The sequence below is a fragment of the Equus asinus genome, chromosome 1, assembly GCF_041296235.1.
Source record: "Equus asinus isolate D_3611 breed Donkey chromosome 1, EquAss-T2T_v2, whole genome shotgun sequence".
Taxonomy (NCBI): Eukaryota; Metazoa; Chordata; class Mammalia; order Perissodactyla; family Equidae; genus Equus; species Equus asinus.
This window is the reverse complement of record NC_091790.1, coordinates 122,122,037-122,147,567: the sequence shown is the minus strand read 5'-3', so window position 1 is coordinate 122,147,567 and position 25,531 is coordinate 122,122,037. Positions and strand designations below refer to the sequence as shown.

The following is a 25,531-nucleotide window of genomic DNA, read 5'->3' as shown; positions in this document are numbered from 1 at the left end:
TTAAAGATGTCATTCCTTTCTTGCCTCACATGTAGTTTCTGATGAGAAGTCTGCTCTAATTTTCACTTTGTTCCTCTGTATGTAACAGACCTTTTTACTGTGGCTGATAGCAAGATTTTTCTTTTTATCATTCGTTTTAGCAATTTAATTATAATGTCTTCTTTTTTTGTTTTGGTGAGGAAGATCGGCCCTGAGCTAACATCTGTACCCATCTTCCTCTATTTTGTATGTGGGATGCCACCACAGCATGGCTTGATGGGCAGTTTGTAGGTCCATGCCCAGGATCTGAACCTGCAAATCCTGGGCCACAAAAGCAGAGCATGTGAACTTAACCACTATGCTGCCAGGCTAGCCTCTGTAATGTTTTCTTTCTTTTTTAAATTTATTTTATTGTACTAACATTGGATTATAACATTACATAGCTTTCAGATGTACATCATAATATATTTCCAATTATGTGTAGATTACATCATGTTCACCACCCAAAAACTAATTATAGTCCATCCCCTCACATGTGAGCCTAATCTCCCCCTTCCCCCCCACTTTCCCCTTTCCCCTATGGTAACGACCAATCCAATCTCCATTGCTATGTGTTTGTTTGTCGTTGTTTTTATCTTCTACTTATGAGTGAGGTCATATGGTATTTGACTTTCTCCCTCTGACCTATTTCACTTAGCATAATACCCTCAAGGTCCGTCCAGCTATCCCACTGCTGGGTATTTATCCAAAGAAGTTGAAAATGCAAAGGCATAAAGATACATGCACCCCTATGTTCACTGCAGCATTATTCACAATAGCCAAGACTTGGAAGCAACCTAGGTGCCCATCAAGGGACGAATGGATAAAGAAGATGTGGTGTATATACACAATGGAATACTACTCAGCCATAAAAAATGATGAAATCTGGCCATTTGTGACAACATAATGTCTTCTTTGGGATTTGTTGGGCTTCATGGATTTGGGTTTACATTTTAATTACACCTGAAAAATTTTCAGTCATTATTTCTCAAAACGGTTTTTTTTTCTGGCCTGTCTCTCTCTCCTGTCCTTTTGTGTCTCTAACTGCACTTGTGGTCTACTTCCTGATAGCATGCTGCAAGTCCCTGAGAGTCTGTTCATTTCTAAAGTTGTTTTTTCCTCTCTCTCATTTGGCTATTTTCTATTGCTATGTTTTCAAGTTCACTGATCTTTACTTCTATAATGTCTAATATCCTGTTAATCCCATCCACTAACATATTATTTCTTAAATATTTTATTTTTAATTGTATAAGTTCCATTTTGTTATTTTTTTATATTTCTATTTATCTTATGGCATTCATGTTTTCTTCTAAATCCTTTACTATGTACTTATAGTAGGTATTTTAATATCTTTGCTAATTCCATCATCAGTGTAATTTCTGGGACTATTTCTACTGCTTTATTTTCCTTCTAATAATGTGTCACCTCTTCTCACTTTGTGGCATATCTAGAAAATTGTGACCAGATGCCGGCCATTGTGTTCATAAGGTGTAGAGTGTTGGCTTTTTTTTCTTAAAGAAGTATTGGCCTTTGTTTTGGTCGGCAGCTAAGTTACTCGTGGCTCAGTTTGAACCTTGTTTTTAATCTTTGAGGGCAAGTCTAGAATAGTCTCTCTTCTGGCAATAGTTTAGCCTCATTACTAAGGTGTAACACCTCTGAGATCTCTGCTTAATTCCTTGTGTATTCAACAAAGTACCTCCACTCTGACTTGAGGAAACTGGGACAACTCCTGGCCTGATGTGAACTTTGGGAATCCAGCTCTCCAGTAATTGCTCTTTACCTGGGCTTCTTGAATTCTGCCCTACTCATGTGCAGATAGGTACCCAGTCAAATACTCAAGGGAACTCATATGCTAACTTCTGGGATATTTTTCCGCATAGATTCTACCTCTCTCTTACTCTGCAAGACAAATTCTAGCTGCCGTGGCCTTCCTAAACTCTGATTTCTGTCTTCTTAAATTAGCGAGATCGCCAAGTGCTGTCTGTGTTCCTTCTCGCTGAACAACCATCAGGAAATTGCCCACAGGAAGAAAGCCTGAATGAGTTGAGGGTTCACCTTGTTTGTTTCCCTTCACTTCCCTGGAATCAAGGTCATGCACTGTTTTCCAAAATCTGAACACAGTTATTTCATATGTTGCATCAAGTTTTCTAGTTGTTTACAGCAGAAGGCCACGTCTAGACTGTTCCTCCCTCATGGCTGGAGGCAAGTCCCTTCCTACCACACTAAACATCAAATGTTCTCATAGACTGAGTCAGAAATTAAACTAGAAATATGTCGTACCTGGAAATCATACAAGCACTATCCTTTGTGAAAATGAAATTATCTTCTCACAGATCAGGTTGAAATTTATACCACTCTTTTAGAATTACACAAAAAATATCAACTGACAGTATATTTTCAGAAAATGTAAATGGTTTTCTTTTTCTTCTTTTTATTTAGAAGGTAAAATCAAATTAAGTCTTTTTGAAAAAATTCACACCAATCCTCAGAATAAGCTTGGGACATTTCCATTCCAAATGATCGATTTTTCTGAGTGATATGAGAAAAAATTGAACTAATAAATGAAAACTACTTTCTTATTTTAAGTAGTATAAGAAGGACAGTAAGAGCTATCACAAAATACGATATCTTTCTTCAGATATCAGCTTTATCTTTTCCTCGCACTATAAAATTAATACAACTTAAATATTAATTAATTAAATTTCTCTCACTATAAAATTAATACTGCTAATTAGAGAAAATCAAAAGATGATAATGTAAAACACATTTATTAATGCAGGATTACTGGTGAAGGTAGATTCTTTGAGTAACTGGTACATGGAAAATATTTAAAATTAGCTTTTGAATGAATGAATAAATAAGTGACTAAGTGATTAGCTTATACCATTAATAAATAACGAAAAATGGAACTGCTAATTGAAGTTATTGTTTATTACTCCTTCTTTATTCAGCCATAACGCATGTGCTTTTGCCCTCGATGTCTATAATATGGGATTTGTCTTTTCTATCTCTCAGCCACCACTCCAGACTCAAATTTTGTCACTTTACACCTGAATTCTGGTCCTTGTCTCCTAATCATAAAATATGCCTTTAATTTCTTCTCACTCCAGAGTAATAGGCACACAACTGCCAAGATCATCTGAATGGCCTCTGGGTTCCTCAAGAGAAGAGACCAAGCCGTATGTTTATTGTTTTCAAATCATAGTCATTAAGGTACAGAAATGTACCAAGAACACACAGTAGATGGCCAATGAATGAGTGTTGAATTGAATCTTTTTCAAAAATATAAATAGGCCCCTCAAGGAACTCTGGTGCCTCCCTCTTCCAATACCTTTGAAATATAAGCTCTTCATCAGGCATCCACTCAGTCCCTGGACCTTGTTTCTGTACGTAACTTTGCCTGCTGTTAAATTCTTACATAAGTCTGCCCAATAAGCAGGGACAGCCTCTGCCAAACCCTGCTTATGTCCTCATTGATATTCACATTACTGTTTGTTTGTTTATTTACTGTGGAGGGAGGTTTCAAATAGAGTAGGTACATCTTTGAATTTATTTTTCAACTAGCTTGCTCTTTACAAGGATTATTCTGGCTGCTATATGGAGAATAGACTTTAGGGAGAGTAAAGAGAGTGAGAGAGAGTCCTGTTTGAATCCATGGCTCTAATATGGAAAGTATAGTAAATAAATATATTTTAATAAAAGAATGATCATTACCTTCCATTTAGAATGTCATCTTTCCTTCATCCATCTATATGTTACTACTTTCAAGATCAGACACAACATCACAAGCTCCAGAAAGTATTTATGGGACAGTAAGCCCTTTGAAACATGACCTTATTTGGAATTCTCTAGGAATTAAAATATAGTTGGTATTTTATTACTACAGTTAGCTTTTGTCCTCTAACTGTTTCACATGTATATGGTAGACATGTTTCATTCAGATACAGTTTCTTTATAATTCCTAGGTCATTTTTCTCTAATTTATGTTCTAATCCCTAAAACATCATGAATATTTTTATTAGTTTTATATTTGTCATACTCACTGGTATTTCTTTTGCATAAAGTATACACTCAATAACTGCATAAAGTATTTTTTTTCATTTTTGTCACAATAAAACACTTTTATGATAGCTCTGGGCCATGATGAAAGTTTTGATATTCACTGAAACTGCCCTTGAAGAACCAGGCTTACTAAAGCCATGGGGCCCGTCTTGATTCTTTCACATCCTGATTATGTGGTGCTATGTTTATTGTCAGGGAGACCAGGTGACCCACTGCTACGCACAATGCTGACTCAGTCACATATACGCTGTCCGAGTCTTAAAGTATTTATGCCACAGGCAATCAAGCGTTCACTTTATGACTAGGTTTCTGAAGTAACTTGAAATGGAGTTTTAAATTAAAGTTTTATTTATAAAAAAGATGAAAGAAAATAAACAGCATCAAGAGAATATAATGAAGGAAAAGTAACTATGAATCGAAGGAAACAGAGAAAATTTCCTTCAGAAGGGAAATGCCTGAAAGACTAAATGGAATCAAGAAGTTGAGTCTGCCCTAATTAGGACCATAGGAGAGGCAGCTGCAAGAGAGAAGAGCTAGCCTTGCCACTTGTGTCCCCACAAAGACCTGTATGAGAGCTTGACAACAATCAACTCTAATTGCTGATATGTTTTTCTCCAGCCACACTAAGTTCCTCAAAAGAAGGGGCCATGTTTAAGTTTTCTTTGCATTCACAGTGCTAGCTTAGTTCTTGGCACATATTAATTACTCAATAATATACGTCATGTGCTGCATAACCACATTTTGGTCAACAACAAACCACATTTACAACAGTGGTCCCATAAGACTAGTAGCATATAGCCTAGGTGTGTAGTAGGCTATACCCTCTAGGTTTGTGTAAGTACCCTCTATGATGTTCACATAATGATGAAATCATCTAATTACACATTTCTCAGAACGCAGCCCCATCGTTAAGCAACGCATGACTGTAGATGGATGTGATATGTCAGTTAAGATTCAGTGCTCTCATTGTCATGGCCTGGGCTCGTTTCCCAGTCAGGGAGCCACACCACCCACTCATCAGTTGTCCTACTGTGGGTGGCCGCATGTTGTTGTGGTGCTGATAGCTATGCCGTCAGTATTTCAAATACCAGCAGGGTCACCCAGGGTGGACAGGCTTCAGCGGAGCTTCCAGACTAGACAGACTAGGAAGAAGGACCTGGCTGCCCACCTCCAAAAAATTGGCCATGAAAACCCTGTGAATGGCAATGGAGCATTATTGGATACAGTGCCGGAAGGTGAGAGGATGCAGCAAAGAGACCAAGCAGGGGTCCGTTCTGCTGTATACAGGGTCACCAGAAGTCAGAATCGACTCAATGGCACTAACAACAACAATGTAGATTGAAGAAAAGAAGAAAATAATATAGAATATGATATAAACAGAGGAAATGGAAATAAGGAATTCAAAGAGAATAAAAAAGATGGGGAAATTGAAGATAGCCTTATCAGAACTACATAAAAATATCATTTTAGGGAAATCTCTACATTCTAATTTATTACACGGAAGATGTAATAAAAATGCTGTAGGAATATAAAATGATCACAGGGATGGACATACATTGAAGGGGCTATGTGCTAGGCGCTGTGTCCAGAATTACACTAACCTTCACGATCGCTCCAAGGGTGGAGTTAATTATGTACATTTCTCAGATGAGGAAACAACTGCAGAAGGGCTCAGTACCTTGTGCAAATCTCAGGCACATTATTCCCCAAATCTAGGCTCTTCCTAGTATAACAACGGCTGCCAGGGCAATGACATGTTATGTTCAGAACCAAAATTATATCTCAGAGGTTGGCAAACATATATTCAATTAATCAACCTTTGTTGTGTGGCCCACTGTGTCAGCCATGGTGTTATATATGGGGATAAACTAATGAAAAGACCTGATCATTGAGGTTAAGGAGCTCAAAATCTAACATATGTGTTAAGTATACTGCCAGTAGGAGGAATGAAATGCTTATGGAAAGAATATACATTCAATTTTTCATTCATTCACTCATTCATTCATTCATCCATTCATTCATTCACAATATGCATTTAAAGTGCCTACAATGTGCCAGGCACTATGTCAAGGCTAGAACAAAAAGATACTATCATCATCCTTGAGAAGCCGTTATTCTACAGAAGGGCTTTGAGAAAACTAAAGCAAGAAAGAGGAATAGGGTGCAGGGCAGGGACCAAGGAAAGGCAAGTGTAGCACCCAGGGACCAAATTTAAAGAGATACTTACCCTCGGGGTTGTGCAAGTACCCACCCTACACTTCCCAGCCTTGAGAGTGAATGCCTCCTTAAAATCTATGTCCTAGTCACTTGCCTCATTCTAGTCTTCCCAGATAGGGAGACAGCAGGAATGGGGAGGTGCAGCCTTGCCGATGGCGGCCGGATAAGTCTTCACTAAGACATTGCCATTTGAGCAAAGACTTGAGAGAGGGAAAAGGAGTCAGCCCTGAATATGTCTCATGAAAGAGTGTTCTAAGCAGATGCCTCTAAGAGCCAGAGCAAAGACCCGGCGGTAGAGTACCCTGTGTGTTCATACTTCCTCCTCTATTTTTCTGTGTGTATATTTCAATAAATGTTTAATTACAAAAGCAAATGGGCCCTGTTTCTGCCACTGCCACTTCCAAGACGTGGTAGCCGTGCTGTGCTCCTGCTCGGCCAAATATCACGTGCTTTAGAGCAGCTTCTGTCAGGATCTGTCCCCGAAAGTGGCAGAGAGGCTGGTTCTGAAGCTTAGGTGACGGCAGTAATTTCATGTTTTCACGTCTACCGTAAGATACAAAAAGGAATATTTTGCTTTCAATTTTTTAAAAATTGTAGCCAATATATTTTTAGTAGCTGGGGCAGATCACATCATCATGTAATCACAGACTTCTCAGATAAGAGTTTTTTATATTCCTGTGGACAATTTATATTCAGAATCTGCCATCCTGCTGTGGGATTTAGAAAATATTACATAATGGAAGAACTATATCATTGTTTTACTGGTGGCCAAAATGGTTACATTAACTATGAACAATTTAAATGGGTAGTTTGTTTTGGTTCGTGACAAGAGAAAGCCCAGGTGTATGGGACACTTGTAGTTGATGATGTTATGACTAACTTTCCTAGCTGGTCTTATGGCTATGTGAGAGTTGTCTTATTCTTTGAAAACATAAGCTGAAGTACTAAGGTAGGAAGTGTTGTGATATTTGTACCTCACCTTCAAATGGTTCAGGGAGCCAATAGGAGAGAGAGAGAGAGGGGCAGGGAGGGAGAGAAAATACAGTGAAAGATTTATAATTGTTTAATGCAGTTAGTAGATACATGGGTGATCAGTGTACTACTTGCTAATGTTTCCCTTTTTGTTTCAAAATGAGAAAAAAGGAGGAAAGTATTAACTAGATCAAAATTATGAGAAAATAAGGAGAAAGTTGAACAAGAATAAAAATACTCCTTACAGATGTGGGAATTATTCAAAGATAATCCATAGTTATTAGGCATGAAATAACTTTTCAAAAATCTCATAAAGCTCCAGCCAGATGGGGCTGGATGGGCTGGGTGGTGGGGACAGGCCATGACAAACGCTTGCAATTCACATATGTGATCAGAGCGATCAGATGATGATCGTTTGCATCATGGGAATATTTGCTTGAGGTAGATTTCAGTCTAAACCAATTCTCTTGCCTCCAAATTGAAGACAAAATTCCTCCCCATACAGTCACGGAGGGAATGAAACATACTCAAGCATTTTGAAGCACGTGCACTGGAGGAGAATGAAACTATTCCCAAATTCTATGGCCCAGGGTATAAAAACAGAAATAGCTGGAAGTATAAATAAATACAGCTACAACGTGACACAATTTGAACTCTGAACTTGGAACAATTGCAGATGGAAAATTGAGTATAAAATGATCTGTCCAGCATGACCCACAATGTGACCTGGAATAAAAGCAGTGGGTGAGCTACTCAGGTTCAATGTGAGAGTGAGAAGAGTGGAAGGGGATGCATCATATATGCTCTTCCCACCCCCGTTTCCCGGTCCTGTTAGTGTCTCTCGTTTCCCCAACCCTAATCACAAGCACTGAGATCAAAGGAGTAACGTCTTCTCTGGTGGTAAATAGACCAGGAAATGGTGTTATAGCATGTCTTTAGTTAATTTATATTTTAATGAAAACTTTGCAATGTTTCCATCATCACAAAATACATGGAATGATAACATTTTTCAAAGTTCATCTATCTGATTTCACGTTATACAATGTTTCATATTCTATCACATTACTGAAGTTGTTTTTCTCCCTGAGAGCATTTAATTGTGATATTGGCAGGCGTGTTGTAAACTGGAGTAGAAACATTATGATGCGCCTATGTTTTCTTCTCAACTTTGCTACTGAATAGCACGGACCCAAGACACATCTATTTCCTGTAGCTATTTCTTCATAAAGTAACAGGAGGAATTGACAGCAGATAAGTATATGTTCTAGAATATCAAATTTATCCTTATCACATTCTTTTTCTTATCGTTAGGAAAGGTAGGGCAGTACTAATTCCTTGACAATTTGGGCGAAGAACGAATATCCAGTCTTCCAGGTTATTAGCAATTGTATTTTTAGGTGAAAGATATTACTAGAAATCGTAAGTTTTCTACATTGGTAACTTCTCTCAAGTAAATTTACCTACCAACATTAAAAAAAAAAAAAAAAAAAAAAAAGAAGCAGAGACAAACTCCCCTAGCAGCACTACCTAATAATTCTTACGGCATTGTTAAATCTAGGGACACTTCAAGTTCCAATTACAGGCCAATGTAAATGATCTTTTAAAATAGATTTTCTTAGCTTCCTTCCATCTTTGGAGATATGTTAGATCATAGTGAAATGATCATGTCCCTTTGACTTTGACAATCAACAAATCTGTTGTTTGGCCTCTTTGCTCACCCAACGGGAGGGAAAACTCAGAGTGATATAAGAAGCTGAAGCTGCACAAGGGGCTGTCTGGCAGTTTAAGTTAAGCAAGTTTCTGAGGTCCATACTTCTAATGCCTTTTGAAACTGAACCTTCATCTTTCCAATAGAAGACGCCAGCAACTAGAATGAAATCAGTCTTACCTCATGAATGGAAATTAGTTAACCCAATTCCAAAGTCCACAGTTTGCGTGATACATATATAACTGGGCTTTTCTATACATACATAGGGTGTATTTTACTATATGACAATATTGCACATGTAAATGAGGAAACTTCATGATATAGTCCATGTTCACCTAATTTCTCCAGAATTATGTCTTGACTGGTCGGGGGAGAATAGGAGGAATTAGTGATCTTCTCCATGCTCCATGCCTGACCTCCCAGCCCCAAAACTATCATCTTGGAGTAAAAAAATCCAAAGAAGAACTTAAGGGAAGAAAAAATAGAAAAGAGAAAAGGGGGGGAAAAAAAGACTAAAGGCCAGCAACGCAATCCACAGGATTCTTTCCTCGACTTCTTTGCCGGTTTCCTTGTCTCTATCCAACTCTCTCACCCTCCTTCACAAATACTGCTTCCTTAACTCCAGATCTGTTCCCTTGGCATTTTAAAGTGGATTTCTATTTATAATCTTTTTGTGGACTGTTGAGAAAATAAGGCCTGGCAACTGAAATTTGCATTTGTAGAAAACATGTCAGTTCATGTAATGAACGGTAGTTGAACAACATGTGGCTGTGGGATGATAAGAGCCTTGGGTTGGCTCCAAGCCCAGCTTTGGCACTTTCTAGCTGAGAAAGCTTGGGGCAAGTGACTCAACTCCTCTGGGCCTCAGGTTCCTCGTCTATGAAATGGGGACAATAGTACCTGCTTTAAAAGAGTTGTTTCAAGGAATTAGTTAAAATGATGTCGGTTAAGCATCTATTATTGTACTTGTACAAGAAGATGCCTGATAAATGTTAGTCCCTGATCTCTAGTGCCTCCCTTCTCCTTCCTTTCACTTTCCCCTCCTTCACCTCCCCAGCCCTTCTCACCTCTTTCCTGCCCCTCACCACACCACTGAAAATGGCAGCAGGCTTGGTGTGGGAGACCAACGCACCACATGCCAGGTCCTTGTGTCTGCTTACAGATCCCTTGTCTACATTTTATGTGCTGCCTCAGATTCTCTTTACCTAACCTCTCTTTTAGGCCCTTGGCCACTGGCCCTTGGAGAGTTCTGGAACCCCCGCCTCATCCTATCACTGTTGCTTCATCTTCTGGCATCTCCAGCTGTCTCCCGTGGAGTAGGCACTGCGTTCCAGAACTACCTCCACCGTACCCCGCACAGCAGGAGCCCAGATCAGACTGCATGGGATCCAGAGACTCTTTTGTTCCCCTCACTGTTTGTAAATCTGAAGAAGGGTCACGTAACGGGACATGGACTGTGGCTTCCCGAGCAGCTGCCTAAAAGGGTCAGGTGATGTTACTTCCTATGAGCAAACTTTGACTACAGGAAGCAAAAAATAGCATGGCATAGGTTTAAATAGTCTGATAGATCTGTCCAGAAATCTCTGTGAGGCTGTGCTCAGTGAAGCAGTCTCCTGCTCAATGATGCATCGCCACGGTGGGGGTGTTTTTCCAAGCCCCATATCTCCCTTCCCTTTGCCTTCACTCCTGCTTCTCTGGGATGGTATCTCCCAATAATGCAAGCACTTAAGCCTTGCTTAGCTTTAAGGTTTCAGAGGAACCTGAGCTAAGTACCTGCAAACTACATTGCTTTTTTGCCAATGTCTTCTGGATGGGGTCAGCAAAATGGAAGGACCCAAGGGGAGACTGAAGAGAAGGGGAAAGGAGAAGTCACTTTAGGGGGCATCTCAGGTAGTAGCTGTGACTTCTCCTTGTGTCCCTCTAGCCCGGGGGTGGGACTGATTCCTGCTGTTGCTCATCTCTGAGTTGCCTTGGTGCCCTCTTACTTTTATAACCAATTTCTTATATTAAATTCCCTCTCTCAAGCCACCTGGCATGGGTTCTTTTTTTCCTGGCTTAACCCTGACTAACATAACACACAAAAATAAAAGTTTGATTTTATTTACCTTTGTTCTCAGTATGATTAAAATCAATTTATGCCCCCTAAGATACTATATTTATAAGATAGTTATATTTCTAAAAATCAATAGCATAGGAAAACTGGACTTTTAACTACTTCAAAGGAAATTACCATAAGAAAGTGCTATGGGTTATCATAAAAGAAGTCAAAAGATTATTTTAGCATTTCAGATGGCATTTGATATTTAAAATGAATAATCCTTTCCTAAAGGTCATGTTTCCCAGCAAATACAAAAGAAAGGCTACAATCATCTTGTAGGCTGCCTCCTTCCCATCTTTGCAGTGGCTACCCAGAGATCTGACTCTCTGCATCCTGGGCCTGGTAGGTGGCAAATTGGTGGTGTGAGAACATAAGTGCTATTATTTGGTAAATGAGATTCAGATTTCATTTGTTTCTGTACCTCATATGGTGCTTATGGGAAACAAACAAACATCCCCCCCGCACCTCCACTCCAGGTGCTATTGAGAACAGGCATATTTTTCTCCTGCAGGGTACACGATACTTCTAAAAGTGGACCCCAAGAGATTTGCATTCATACTGAGTGCTGTGTAATGGCTCAGCAATGATTTCTGTGATCTCTTTCGGTAACACTGCACGGGTGTAATGCAACGTGATGCCAGAAATACTTCAGTATCAAGGCATAGAGATGTATGCAGCAGCCTTTCTTCTGACTTGTTGGAGGGGGCAGGCCTTTCTTCTGGAATGTACAAATGGAAATACACATGGTATGTGAGCCTCCATTCATGGCCTGCCAGCAATCAGAAAAACAGAAGGGAATTGTGAAAGGGAGCTGGAATGCAGTGAATCTTTGAAACGATCTGTTTTTCTCTTGCCAGGCTTGTTTTCTTTTTTTTGGTACTCTGAAAAACCCAACTTTGTAGTTCCATACACTGTTTCAGCAGTTGTCTGCACTATAGACTCTATGCTACCACCCACGCTGGAAAGGAGGCCTGAGCTGAACTTGTGAAACCATTTGAGTCACAGAAGTGCATGAGCCCAGGGCTTCTGGACTGTCTCTATCATATGACTTCAGATCTCAGATGTCCTGGTTTTCCCCACCATCCAGAAAATATGACAAAGACAGAACCCAGTGGTCTGGCATCTCTTGGCAACAGTGAGGGAGGAGTTTTCGGCCTCTCAGTTTCCGAGGATATATTCCTACATACCATGAGACAGCCTCATGTGAAAGAATTCCATCTGGACAAGAATCTGCAATGGATTCTTGGAGAGAAGCAGTGCCGACATACAGCCTACACACACTGGTTTGGCTGGAGCCATTCTTATGCTACTGAAATTCTTCCACACTGAGTGGAAACGAATGGTGTCTCCAAGCCTCCCCATGGCCTCACAGTGCCCTATCCATGTAGGATTCCTCATCAAAGTCTTCCCCTGATCCAACAACTCAAGGATTAACTGTGGACATGGCAGGGGGCTCCAGCATCCTGTCATAACACTGCAATGGAGTGCATCCTGATTGGTTAGTTGTCATGACAATTATTAAATATTTTTAATATCACATCTGCAGAGAAGGCACAAGATATTTAAAACTAGGGTGAGTTGCCTGAGAAATTTGTTTCTTACCCAAAGTGACTGGAATTACTGAGAGCTTGAGTCCACCCAGACAGCTCTTCTCAGCTGCCAAAAGATGACGCTGGTTCCAGATCACCGACCTTCCCTGATCAATGGAGATAAGGCTTTTCCAGCTTCTGCACCAGCACTTCCACACAGGACTAGACTCTTGCCCTAAGGACCCCTAAGTGTATGTTTCAGGGCATCTCCCCTGCATGGCTGGTTCCTCAGATCCTGAGAACGGCAGAGCAGAAGGCAGCATGGCAAGAGGGCTGTGCTGGGGGACATTTACGTGACAGCCTGTCTGCTCCCAGAGATGAATCACAGAAAATTAGAGATGGGAAAGGCCTAGAAGGTCATTTAATCCACACGCTTGCCAGTTCACAGTCACTCCCCAATGCTCCATTTCCTAGTGCCACATCCAGCGAGGTTTTAAATAGCATGGGACACGGAGAGTGCTGTTTCCACTCCTTCTCTGAGAATTCTCCCTAGCACTAGAATTCTATCCAGCCAAATGCTCAATATTTGATTTTTATTTACTCTAGCTTTATGTATCAGCGATATCATAATCCCCACCCCAAAAAAGCTTCTGAGAATAATTAGAAAGTGGGGACTCTCTCTTGGCTGAAAAATACCAGTTTCAGGAAAATCAAAAGACCTAGTGGAGAAAAGAGAAATGATAAGCAGCGTTTCTGTGTTACCTCATTTCAACTTCTTTTATTTCAGTTATATTCTTATTTAGCATTGTTCAGCTTCTGCTTTCTCTAACAATCACTAGAACGATGACTAAGCAGTATCGTTGGTTTTGGTCTCCCTGTTTACTTCTGTTTCAAATTTTAATTCAATTATTATTCCCCTTGCTTTCTACATTGTGTTTAAGATCCCAGCTCATCATTGCGATTCAAATAAAAACTATTCTAAATATTCGAATAGCTTGCCTATTCCATTTCCTAATCTTTGTTTATCTTTTCAGTTTTAGCTAAGCACAAGAACAAAAACTGTTAGCCTGGCACATCCTTTCTGGACAATCTTGTTTGAGAAAAGTGTGTTTTGCTTTGCTTATCCCCAGGCAGGAGGTTCCTCGTGGACACTGGCTTACCTTAATCTGACCCTTTAAGCAAGGCTCACTGCACACAGACCGGACCATCCCGCTCTTGTTCATTTGGATTTTGTAATCATCGATGTTCAACACCCCTTCATGCCAGGTTCCGACATGTACATAGTCGTAGCGGTTAGCTTCAGTGTATTGCAGATTCATGATATCGTACCTACAAAGAAAACAATGTGTGTCTTGGAGAATGTGGACATGATATAGAAAACAAAGAAATCTGGCAAATACATAATAATAGAGACAAGGGAGATAAAAGCTAGAAGCATCTCGCATCCTAATGCCAGCTCCTGTCAATATTTTAGTTTATTTCTAACGTTTCCTCTGATTTTCCAAAATGTATGTTTCATTCTTCAGTCTCTGGGTATCACCCATATTTGCTAAAGAATATATTACTCTTGTACTTTTCTCTCTGCATGTTCTCAAAAAAAAAATTCAATGTGTGCTGAGATGATCATCATCTCCTTCAAATCATTATTCACTAAGTTATTCTTTGAAAGAGTAACAATTCTTGAGAACATTAATTTCTTAACTTGATTACTTTTATTCTACTTTTCTTTTTCACATTCACTTGTCATTTTCATTACACTGGATTAAAAGATGTGAGTTTTACCAACCTTAGAACTTATGTTAGGTGTTAATAGAGCAAGAAATCTGAGAAATGCATCTTTAATTAACAAGGATGTTGGGAATTTAACATCTTGAGCGTTGACATTTAAACTGGTCTCTTCCCTGATTAGGACAAACATTTTCAAATTCAAATAATTGGTGTCAGTTATCTCAGTAATTTCAAATGTCATAATGCTACACAACAGGAAAATCTATGTTTAGAAATCTTCGCTGCAGTCCGAGTGTGTGCTGAGGGGTCAGACTTCACCATTTCCCAGTGTGGGCAGTGGAGAGCCTTCTTGTATGTGATGGAAAGAAAACAGCATTTATCAGAATGTGTAAGCTTGAATCTCTTTTCTAACATTTTAACAGTAGATTAAACTACTTAGGAATGTCACAAAACTCTTTAAGGTTCGTGGGGTTCTTGTGGGGATTTATGAACACAAAGCATGTAAAAAACTATTTCACAATTGGGACAAATGCATATGTAAGGCAATATCACTATATCCTTCATATTTATATTACTAAGAGTGCCCTAAAATACTCTGGTTATTTCCATTACAATAGGAAAACTGGAGAACATCTTTGTATTGGCATAGCCATTTATCTCTCAATCATTGAAAATGCTCTGGCATTCTTCAGTCTTCTCTCCATGTTGTTATTTACTCAACTATAACTTATGTGGCAGTTTCCCAAAAACATATGTCTGACTCTCCCTTCTGGCTCTGCAAAGTGGCCTTCCTTTCTGCAGTACCTGTGCAGAGTTCTCACCCTCCTGCGCTAGAACATAAAAAGCATGGTCTCTTGCTCTTTGTGCTTCACCCAAAGAAATAGATAGCAATGAACTAATGCTTATTCTCCTTCTTCAGCTCTCTTCCCCCTCCCCTCAACGCCCCTACCTAATGCATCCTGGAATTCTTTCTCTCCAAACCTCATTCGGACTCGGAACCCTCCTTAGCCCAGCCCTCCAGGAACCGACCAATCGACCTCAGTTGACATCTGAAACCCATTGGCTATATCTGGCCTAGTTCTTTATCTAAACAACAAATGTCCTTTATTGACTTTTCTCCCTGTTCTTAACGTGCAAATGCATTCTGTCACCCACAGGGTAGCTAGTGGCTTTTCCAAATCTAGATTCTGGCAGTTTCTACAAACAGCAGTCTCATAAAGGGAAAAGGGACTCTGAGAGAGTAAAGCAAGTTTTTCCCTTACTTTTCCAGGAGAACAAAACTTACTTAGAGTGAGAAGCGAGAACGGTGCACCTGGAGCGCGTATTTCATCTCTTTGCTGTTCTGACTTTTGGCTAATAAGAGGGTTCTTATTCTCCTTGTTGCTAAAACGTGCCAGAATGTTCTTCAGTGTAGCTCTCTAGTGATGTCCAAGTGGGTCTTAACTGTGGGCTGATGGCCCACACTCATCCTGCTGGTCAATGACACTAATTTATACCTCTAATATTTTTCCATACTAAACTTATTATGATTATAGAACCTGCTGTTCAGTATGAGTGGTTTCCTTTTTCATTTCTTTTAATTTTTATGTTTTACTCTGTATTACATTATTAAATCTCCTTATACATTTTCCATGAAGGCTTATGTGTAATGCTTGCGTTAGAATATCTTTTCCCTGAAAATCAGCTTCCTAAGACTTTTATTTCAACTTTCTCATTTGCTTTTCAATAGGAAAAATCAGTTCACACTTCATTAGCATTTAGAAACTAAAAAATTCACAATATTTTAGCATGAAAACACATTTTTTAAAAGTCCCAAAAGCCATAGGAAAAAAAATACTGAAAGATACCAAGGGAAAAATACTGACTTACTATGAAGAAGCCTTCCTGTGTGCTGTGTGTGTTAATGAACACTGCTCTTTTCTCTTGACCTCAGAGTCCTTTCTTGACAGGTTGGCATTTATTTTGGAATATCCTCATGCTATAAATTACAACTTTACAGCATCCTGTCAATGCATTCGGTTTATGTTGCATGATGATTAACTAAAATAATTATAAGAGGCATCAAAAACATGAATGGTGGTGTGACCAAAGATGGAAGCAGAAGGAGGTGGTTGAAACAGAAATTGAACACAGATTAAGCTGACCAATTTCAAGCATGAGGAAATGGTCCTCGAAAAGAGACCCAGGGGGAAGATCATGATTTAAATATGCAATTAAAGATGGAGGAGAAACAAGCTGAAATTGTGTGCTTATATTTTGGATAACAGAAATAGAGAAAACAGGCTGGAACTCATATCTATGGAGTGTCTAAATGCATCTGGCCATGTGCTAGGCACATTATGTACATTATCTTATGGAATCACGAAGGAAGGTTTCCCTTCCAACTCTGATCCTTTACAGGGCCTAGTCTCCAGTGGAACCCAGGATTACACCAGGGGTTTAAAAGGGAGAGCAATCAGTATTCTGAATCTCACACCCACTTCTTCCCTCTGGTACCAGTTCCTAAGTTGGGGGCACCTAGAAGCTTTCCACTTGCCCAGACCCTGGATCATTCCATCCATCCCACTCACATTTCAGTCTAAATCTGCTCCCACCTAACTGGCAGCTTGGAATGAATCTGGTAAATTCATCGTTTTCATTGCTGACGATTACTTGTATCATTTATCCTTCCTAGAGCTATTGGATTTCAACAAGGAGAATCCAGTGAGGCACAAGGCACTCTCTACACATAGAAATTTAAGTTGACATGAAAGGAAGAGATATGTGGTGAATTATTTAGGGTCAAATAGTCTCTTAAAATACCTTTGAAATGACGTTAAGAAGGTTGCCGATAAGTTTGCCTAATTTTAGGATTAGCTAAAAGGCGGCACGATGTGGCCAAAAGAGCTAAGCCGCAGATTCAGACGGCACTGCCTCTACTAGTTAGTCTCTGCGTGACTTGAGGTGAGTTTCTAGTTTCTCTGATACTCAGTTTTATCATCTGCAAAAGAGGATAATGACATGCCTATAGCAATGAGGATTAAAGGATTTGCCGTTCCATGTTAACACAACATATGCTTTCCTAAAATCTCTCATTCTGCAAAATCATATACTGAAAGATAACAGGGCTTATAAAAAACAAAAAAAAAGGATTGCAGGCACACGGTACAGCAGCCAAGCTGAGGGCCTTTTTCTTTCCTGTTTCAGGTTTTAATTCTTATTCCACTACTCTGATTATCCCTTGCCTAGGAAAATTCATGTGAATGAACACAAGTACTTTTTATACTGACATCATTCTCTAGTACCAACTACATGGGAGCTAAATGGTGTTATAAAAACAAGCATTGCAGAACAGACTGTATGTAAAATGACTTGGGGAAAAATATACATACACATTAGTTAGGTTTAATTTTCCTTTGCTTCTTGACTAATTCTTTGGAAGCCATAGAGACTAAATGCCAGAAAGAAAATTCTTCCCTTTCTTGTTCAAGAGATATGTTAGCAGGAATATAAATTAGCCTGTGAACAGGGGATATATGTGAAGGACTTGGTTTTCTTCACATATTAAGCTTTTTAAGCAAGTGTAATATTAAAATATTTCACAACCAGTGTGGAATTGGGACCAATCAATCAGAAAGATGCTGGCAGTGCCAGTGAGGGTCCTGGTGGTCAAGAGCAATCTCTTTAGTTCTTGGGCTTGCAGGGTTGTCCCAGCCATTCTGAGGGAAGGGCCAGGGTGATAGCTGGGTAGAGGTGGCACTGACAGGATGCAGGATTGTGGGTGTTTACCAGTAAGTTTTTCAACATTTTATAAAATAATTTCCATCTAATATAAGCCGGGTCATTTAGCTATCTAGTTGTACCTATCTCCACGACGCCCAGAAACCATGGAACCAAAGGGAGCCAGAGTTGCCATCTGGCTGGCTCAAGAAGGATCACAAGGTCATTGAGGGGCCTTATGGAAAAGATTGCTTTACCTTCCAGGAGCATCTCCTTTCTCATCAAACCACACCTCCTCTCCAGACACACCAATGAATGTGGACTTGATGAGGAAGTCCAGGAGTTTGCTGCCGTCGATGGGCTTCATGGCATCGCAGAGGCCCACATGGCCCGGGCAGAGGGCGTGGTGCATGTTCTGCAGCCCATGCGCCATGGCGTAGATGGCGTTGATGACAAACCCCATCTTACTGTCCTGGACATAGTTTTCTTCTAAGCTTTCATTGCCTGTAACATAAAAACAGATCACTACCAAGGTTGCAATAACAAAGTCTAGGCCCGCATGTTTAATTCTCAAATACTTTTCAGGGCTCTCAGAAGAAGGGAAAGCCAAGAGTACCTGTTCAAGCTCTGTACTTGTCACTAGCTGCAGTGCATTCTGTCTGCAAATGGTTTATTCCATTTTATTTTCTAAATTCAATAATGGTTTTATAACATATCATAGAGGTGAAAATAAAGAACTTTCAAATATTGCAAGGAAATCCTTAAGGAACGATTAAAATAACTTTTATTCCTTTTTGGTTCACAAAGACGTATTAAAAGTCTCCCTGTATCATGGTATTGCTTCTTTTTGGTGATGAAGTTTGTCCTTGAGCTAACATCTGTGCCATCTTCCTCTATTTTGCATGTGGGCCACCACCACAGCATGGCTTGATGAGCAGTGTGTAGGTCTGCACCCAGGATCCAAACCCATGAACTCCAGCCACCGAAGTGGAGTGCATGAATTTAACCACTACGCCACCAGGTTGGCTTCTGGAAAAGCATTTTTGATATCCTCTATGACAATCCATAATCCATAGTAAGTCAATTTGTGCATTATCTAAACTTTGATATTTTCTTTTGATGATTCCACTAATTTTATCATCTCTAGGGCCACAAAAACCCAGAATAAGAAGAACTAGGTAATCTGAATCTCTTCTAATATATAGTCGGCACTACAGAAATATTGGAATCAGATTTGCTAATTATTAGAAACTCAGGTAGAATGTTTTTTGATGGGAGAGTCATATTACATGTTTAATTTTAACCTTTAGCTTCTACCTATGGATTTCAAAAACCCTGCAACCATTTCTACCTATGTCGCAGATGATCGAAAGTTCCCCAATTACCAAGCAGTTCACACGAGCAGTATTGCATTAGATATGAGCTCCCTATCAGTAGTCTAAACTTTAGGACTTACATATAGATGAGAAATTCAGGGACCAACGGAGTTCGCTGAAATAAAGGTAATGGATTTGGAAAACAAAATAAATTTGGAGCACACCACTGGCATGGTTCATGTACTTAGGTTCAGAAATTTGCTTCTCTCTGTGGTGGGCTTTCCCTCCCCACTTAACTGACAGTGAGGGGTCCACACGATACGTGCTCAAGGTGCTGGAAGCTGGGAAACTTGGTGAGTTCAGCCGCTTATGGGGTTGAGAACAAGGTGAGGCCGGCTGACCTCTTTGTTCCACCCTGAATAGGTCACTGGACACTAAGTTTCCTGAGCTGGAGAGTAGCAGGCAGGCTTTACGAGGTTAGAGAGCTTAGAGTGTTTAGAAGAAACAGTAAGGAATTTTGACTTTGATGTTGAGCTTGAGATGAAATAAGACATTTCTAAGGAGTTCTGTTTAAAGGAAAATCTATTCAGCTATAGTTGAAAATGTGAAAAAGACAAACGCCTATCTATCCTAAGAGTGAGATACAAAACATTAGGCCAGGTTGAAGAGGGGAAAAGTCAATTTTGACCCACCTTCCGGATCACTTAATAGGAAATTGTTAAACGTGTGATTTGCTAAAGTAGTATTTTCCCAGTTGAAAGGACATTTTCTGAGAGGAAATGTGGAGTAAGAGGCAGAAGGGGCATTTTAAAATCAAACTGTACAGAACAAGTATAGAAAGTTGTATAAAGCAGAAAGCAAACATCCTCCTTGCAAAAACTGCAAAGTCATTGAAACAGGGTAACTTATGTCTGTCACCCTGAGCCCCTGGCTCTCAATGTTGATTTGCTTTTCCTCTCTTTTATATTAGGATATAAAAGAGATAAATTAATGCCATCTGTCTGAAAAGTTTTCAACAAGCCCTTAAATACTGCCCGAAAGCTTCCAGTGCTGGAGTTAAGTGTTAAAGCTGCTGGAATTAGAGAAATTACCAGGAGTTAAAGAAAGAGAAAAACTAGACAAAAATTGGGTGGCAAATAATCTTCAATGCAGCAGCCACTGAAAGGGTTGCAGTCAATACTAAAACCAGCCGCTCGAAGTTGCAGCTATTAAAGTTGATCCCAGGAGCAAACTGTGGGAAAATACAAGAATAAATGCCTAGCGTTCTTGACCAAACGGAAAATTCTGTTAGGGACAAGCCTCATGGCCGCTGAGTTTGTTGTTGTTTTTGTTTTGATAACTGCTATTAAAGATTTATTACATATTTTAAAAAAATTATGTTGGTGTCCCCAGTACAAATTTATTTATTTATTTTTTTAATTTTTATTTTTTTCGGATGTACATCATATTTCAAATTCTGGATACATTACATCATGTTCACCACCCGAACACTAACTATAGTGCATCCCCTCACATGTGACCCTAATCACCCCTTTTGCCCTCCCCCCTCCCCCCTTCCACAATGGTAACCACCAGTCCAATCTCCAATGCTATGTGTTTTTTTTTTTTTGTCATTTTTATCTTCTACTTATGAGTGAGATCATATGGTATTTGACTTTCCCCCTCTGACCTATTTCACTCAGCATAATACCCTCAAGGTCCATCCATGTTGTCACAAATGGCTGGATTTCGTCATTTCTTATGGCTGAGTAGTATTCCATCATGTATAAATACCACATCTTCTTTATCCGTTCGTCCCTTGATGGGCACCTAGGTTGCTTCCAAGTCTTGGCTATTGTGTATAATGCTGCAATGAACATAGGGGTGCAAGTATCTTTATGCCTTTGTGTTTTCAAGTTCTTTGGATAAATACCCAGCAGTGGGATAGCTGGATCGTATGGTAGATCTATCCTTAATTTTCTGAGGATAATCCAAACTGCTTTCCATAGTGGCTGCACCAGTTTGTACTGCCACCAGCAGTGAACAAGGGTTCCCTTCTCTCCACACCCTCTCCAACATTTGTTGTTTCCTGTCTTGTTAATTACAGCCATTCTGACGGGAGTGAGGTGATACCTCATTGTAGTTTTGATTTGCATTTTCCTGATAGCTAATGATGTTGAGCATCTATTCATATGCCTGTTGGCCATCTGTATTTCTTCTTTGGAGAAATCTCTGTTCAAATCTTTTGCCCATTTTCTAATTGGATTGTTGGTTTTTTTGTTGTTGAGCTGTATGAGTTCTTTGTATATTTTGGATATTAACCCCTTATCTGATATGTGGTTTGCAAATATCTTCTCCCAATTGTTAGGTGGTCTTTTCGCTTTGTTGATGGTTTCCTTTGCTGTGCAGAAACTTTTTAGGTTGATGTAGATACAGCATCCATTTATGATAAAAACTCTAAATAAATTGGGTATAGAAGGAAAATACCTCAACATAATAAAAGCCATATATGACAAACCCACAGCAAATATCATTCTCAATGGAGAAAAACTGAAAGCTATCCCTCTAAGAACAGGAACCAGACAAGGATGCCCACTGTCACCACTCTTATTTAACATAGTATCGGAAGTCCTAGCCAGAGCAGTCAGGCAAGAAAAAGAAATAAAAGGGATCCACATTGGAAAAGAAGAAGTGAAACTGTGACTCTTTGCAGACAACATGATTTTATATCTAGAAAACCCTAAAGAGTCCACTAAAAAACTTTTAGAAATAATAAAGGAATACAGTCAAGTTACGGGATACAGAATCAATGTACAAAAATCCGTTGCGTTTCTATACACTAACAACAAAGCAGCAGAAAGAGACATTAAGAATACAATCCCATTTACAATTGCAACAAGAAGAATAAAATACCTAGGAATAAACTTAACCAAAGAGGTGAAAGATCTGTACACCGAAAACTATAAAACATTGTTGAAAGAAATCGAAGAAGACACAAAGAAATGGAAAGATATTCCGTGCTCTTGGATTGGAAGAATTAACATTGTTAACATGTCCATACTTCCTAAAGCAATCTATAGATTCAACGCAATCCCTATCAAAGTTCCAACAACATTTTTTACAGAAATAGAACAAAGAATCCTAAAATTTATATGGAACAACAAAAGACCCCGAATAGCCAAAGGATTCCTGAGAAAAAAGAACAAAGCTGGAGGTATCACACTCCCCGATTTCAAATTATGCTACAAAGCCATAGTAACCAAAACAGCATGGTACTGGCACAAAAACAGACACACAGATCAATGGAACAAAATTGAGGGCCCAGAAGTAAAGCCACACGTTTACGGACAGCTAATATTCGACAAGGGAGCCAAGAGCATATGATGGAGAAAGGAGAGTCTCTTCAATAAATGGTGTTAGGAAAACTGGACAGCCACATGCAAAAGAATGAAAGTAGACCATTCCCTTACACCATGCACAAAAATCAACTCAAAATGGATTAAAGACTTGAATGTAAGACCCGAAACCATGAGACTTCTAGAAGAAAACATAGGCAGTACGCTCTATGACATTGGTCTGAGCAGCATATTTTCAAGTCCCATGTCTGACCGGGCAAGGGAAACAAAAGAAAAAATGAACAAATGGGACCCCAGTACAAATTTATGAAGCCATAGTTGTCTAGTGGATGCGTCCTTCATCACACTGAGACTGTAACTGTTCTTGGATTTCTCTGAGATCAGTATTCTTTTTGATCCTTATTTAGGGCAATCATGTAACTTATTGTCCAAACTGGGTTGCTTTTGAGAGTGAAGTGAATAATAATTATTCCACAAACACAGGTTTACACAAAGCAAACTGGCCACCGGTCAAATGGTGGCAGGTTTCTTGAGCCACAGTGTCCTCTAACTGTATCTATTTACTGATGTTATTATGGATAAGATTTATGTATATATACATAATATAACATATGTAACAACAAATGTAAATATGTATATGCAATATACATATATATATACAATGAAAGTAGAATATTCCTGTTAATTGTAACCAATTTTACATTATCTAATTTTAATGCTAAATATACACATTAATAATAATACTAGCTACCATTTTTTTTGTTTGTTATACACAGTACTCAAATGATGAGCTCATGATAATCCTGCCAAATAGACACTAATCTCACCATTTACAAGTGAGGAAAGAGCCATGGTATCCGAATGCCGCCTTGACCCCTGTTCTGTCTGTGACACTCAGCGGCAATGTGGGCGCAGACATAGAAATCTACAGAGGAGGAACTTTTCTGTTGACTGAGGACAGGGCATCCTGCTGTGCACTGTGTTATTATCAATCTGGTTTGTGGCTTCTCCCTCGGATTGTTTCTGATGCACACACCTGTCTGTCAGACTAGAAGTACTGGCACCCAATGTACTAACAGCAAACTGACAAAGAAGCCCATCCTGTCAGTATTTACCCTATGATAGCCAGGAGGCGATGCACGTGTTTTCAGGGAATATTTGTAATTCACACCCCTTTCCAAAATAAACACAAACAGCTTGTGTGGTTGTGTAAATCTGAAGTGAGCACATACACTTCCCTACCTCGCCAGTCCACTAGGTGTGCACACGAAGGGGATGCTGCCATCCGTAAGAACTCTCTCCAGCTGCCACCCCAGCTCAGTATGAACTAGCATTTTGGAAGGTGCAACATAGAGTTAGAAATCATCTGGGCTTTACAGAACCATTTTCTTTGCCATAGCAACTGTCCCAGATAATGTTGCAAGGATCTATCATCGAACAAACAGAATGTGTTAACAGGTTTTTGTGTTCTCCAAAGATCCTATATTTTCATGACAGTGAATAGAGAATTCAAACTAATAATATTGTCACTTGGTGGGAAGGTGAAAACACTTTGCTTCCCTGGGGCGTAGTGCCTTTTCATATCACTAGTGTCAGAGTTATTAGTGAGAAGGGGATTTTATGATTCATTTTCTGTGGTGCATTAACTGCTACAGACCTCTAGGGTATCATTAAACCATTACCTTTTCTAATATACTAAATGGAATCAAATAATTGTAGTTGACTATGTTTATTTACCTTCAGAAGAATACCTGCCTAACTACTTCACAGTGGATTGTGAAAATAGCTACCTTGATTCTAAATAGTAATCTTGTTCTTATTGCAAAATCACAACAAAGACTATAAATTGCTGCCTGAGTGCGGTGGCACACAGGGGCTGCATAGGGGTAGGAACAGACCGTGTGCCTTCTGAAAACAGGAAATTCATAGCGGTTGGGAGAAGGGTCAGCAAGTCTATCCACTGCCGTTTAGGATGGCAATTCAGCAGAGTGGTACAGTGGAAAGAACTCTGCACTGGGCACATGAACACCTGGGACCTGGCAGCAGTTCCACTATAATATGTCAGTAATACATTTCCAACAAGCCATGACACTTAGACAAGGGTATAGACCTCCTTGGGTATCAGTTTCCTAATCTATGAAATACCACAAATAGATCAGATTATCTTTCTGAAGATGTCTTCCCTCTCTAAAGTTTTTTTGCTTCTCCATTTCTACATTTATTGGTACTTGGCAAAGCCAATCATATAGTTTATCATTTTTAACCCTTACACCACTGTATGAGATAGGTTCTATTATCATCGTTTTACCAGCAAGAAGGCTAAACACAGAGGCAGTAAGCCACTATTGGGAGAACTGCTCACCTTTCCCTTCACTTCATGCTTCTTTGTAAAGAGACTGCTACTGAGTCATAACTCAGGCCTCTTATCTTACCTAATGGGAAGAGCAGTGATTCATCCGTTTGGTGTATTGAGAAAAAGAAACAGGGCATGCTCAGCTCAGCCTCTTTCTCTCTCATTGGGAGTCAAGCACTTGACAGCATTCAAAGGTTCTGACTCGTTCTCCAGCTGGTTCTCCAGCTGGAGGTAATCGTAGTTTGTAGTTGCCCAACTGGGCCAGTAGGCTAGAAAGGTTAATTTATCTAGTTCCGATGTCATGTGTTGAAAAGTCTATTATGGCCACAAATCTCATCCATGTCCCTAATCCAGTTTGGATTTTTGTTTGTCAGTTATTTTTTTATTAACTTTTAAAAACTTTTTTATTATGGTATCATTCACATATGGTAAAGCGCAGAAATCTTTACTGTGTAGGTCAATAACGGTAACATCCATGTAACTGCTGTTCAGGTCA

The 25,531-nt window shown here is 39.5% G+C and overlaps 1 protein-coding gene across 4 annotated transcripts in view; it reads right to left on the bottom strand.

The window, feature by feature from the left end:
* GRM1 (glutamate metabotropic receptor 1) overlaps positions 1 to 25,531 on the bottom strand; it is a 376,618-nt gene that overhangs the window by 50,142 nt on the left and 300,945 nt on the right. For all 4 annotated transcript variants that reach the window (XM_014850649.3, XM_014850651.3, XM_044768555.2 and 1 more), the window contains exons 5-6: positions 18,289 to 18,535; positions 13,765 to 13,933 (exon numbers count right to left, since the gene is read on the bottom strand). In XM_014850649.3, coding sequence (XP_014706135.1) covers positions 13,765 to 13,933; positions 18,289 to 18,535 — 416 coding nt within the window. The remainder of the gene's footprint in view (positions 1 to 13,764; positions 13,934 to 18,288; positions 18,536 to 25,531) is intronic.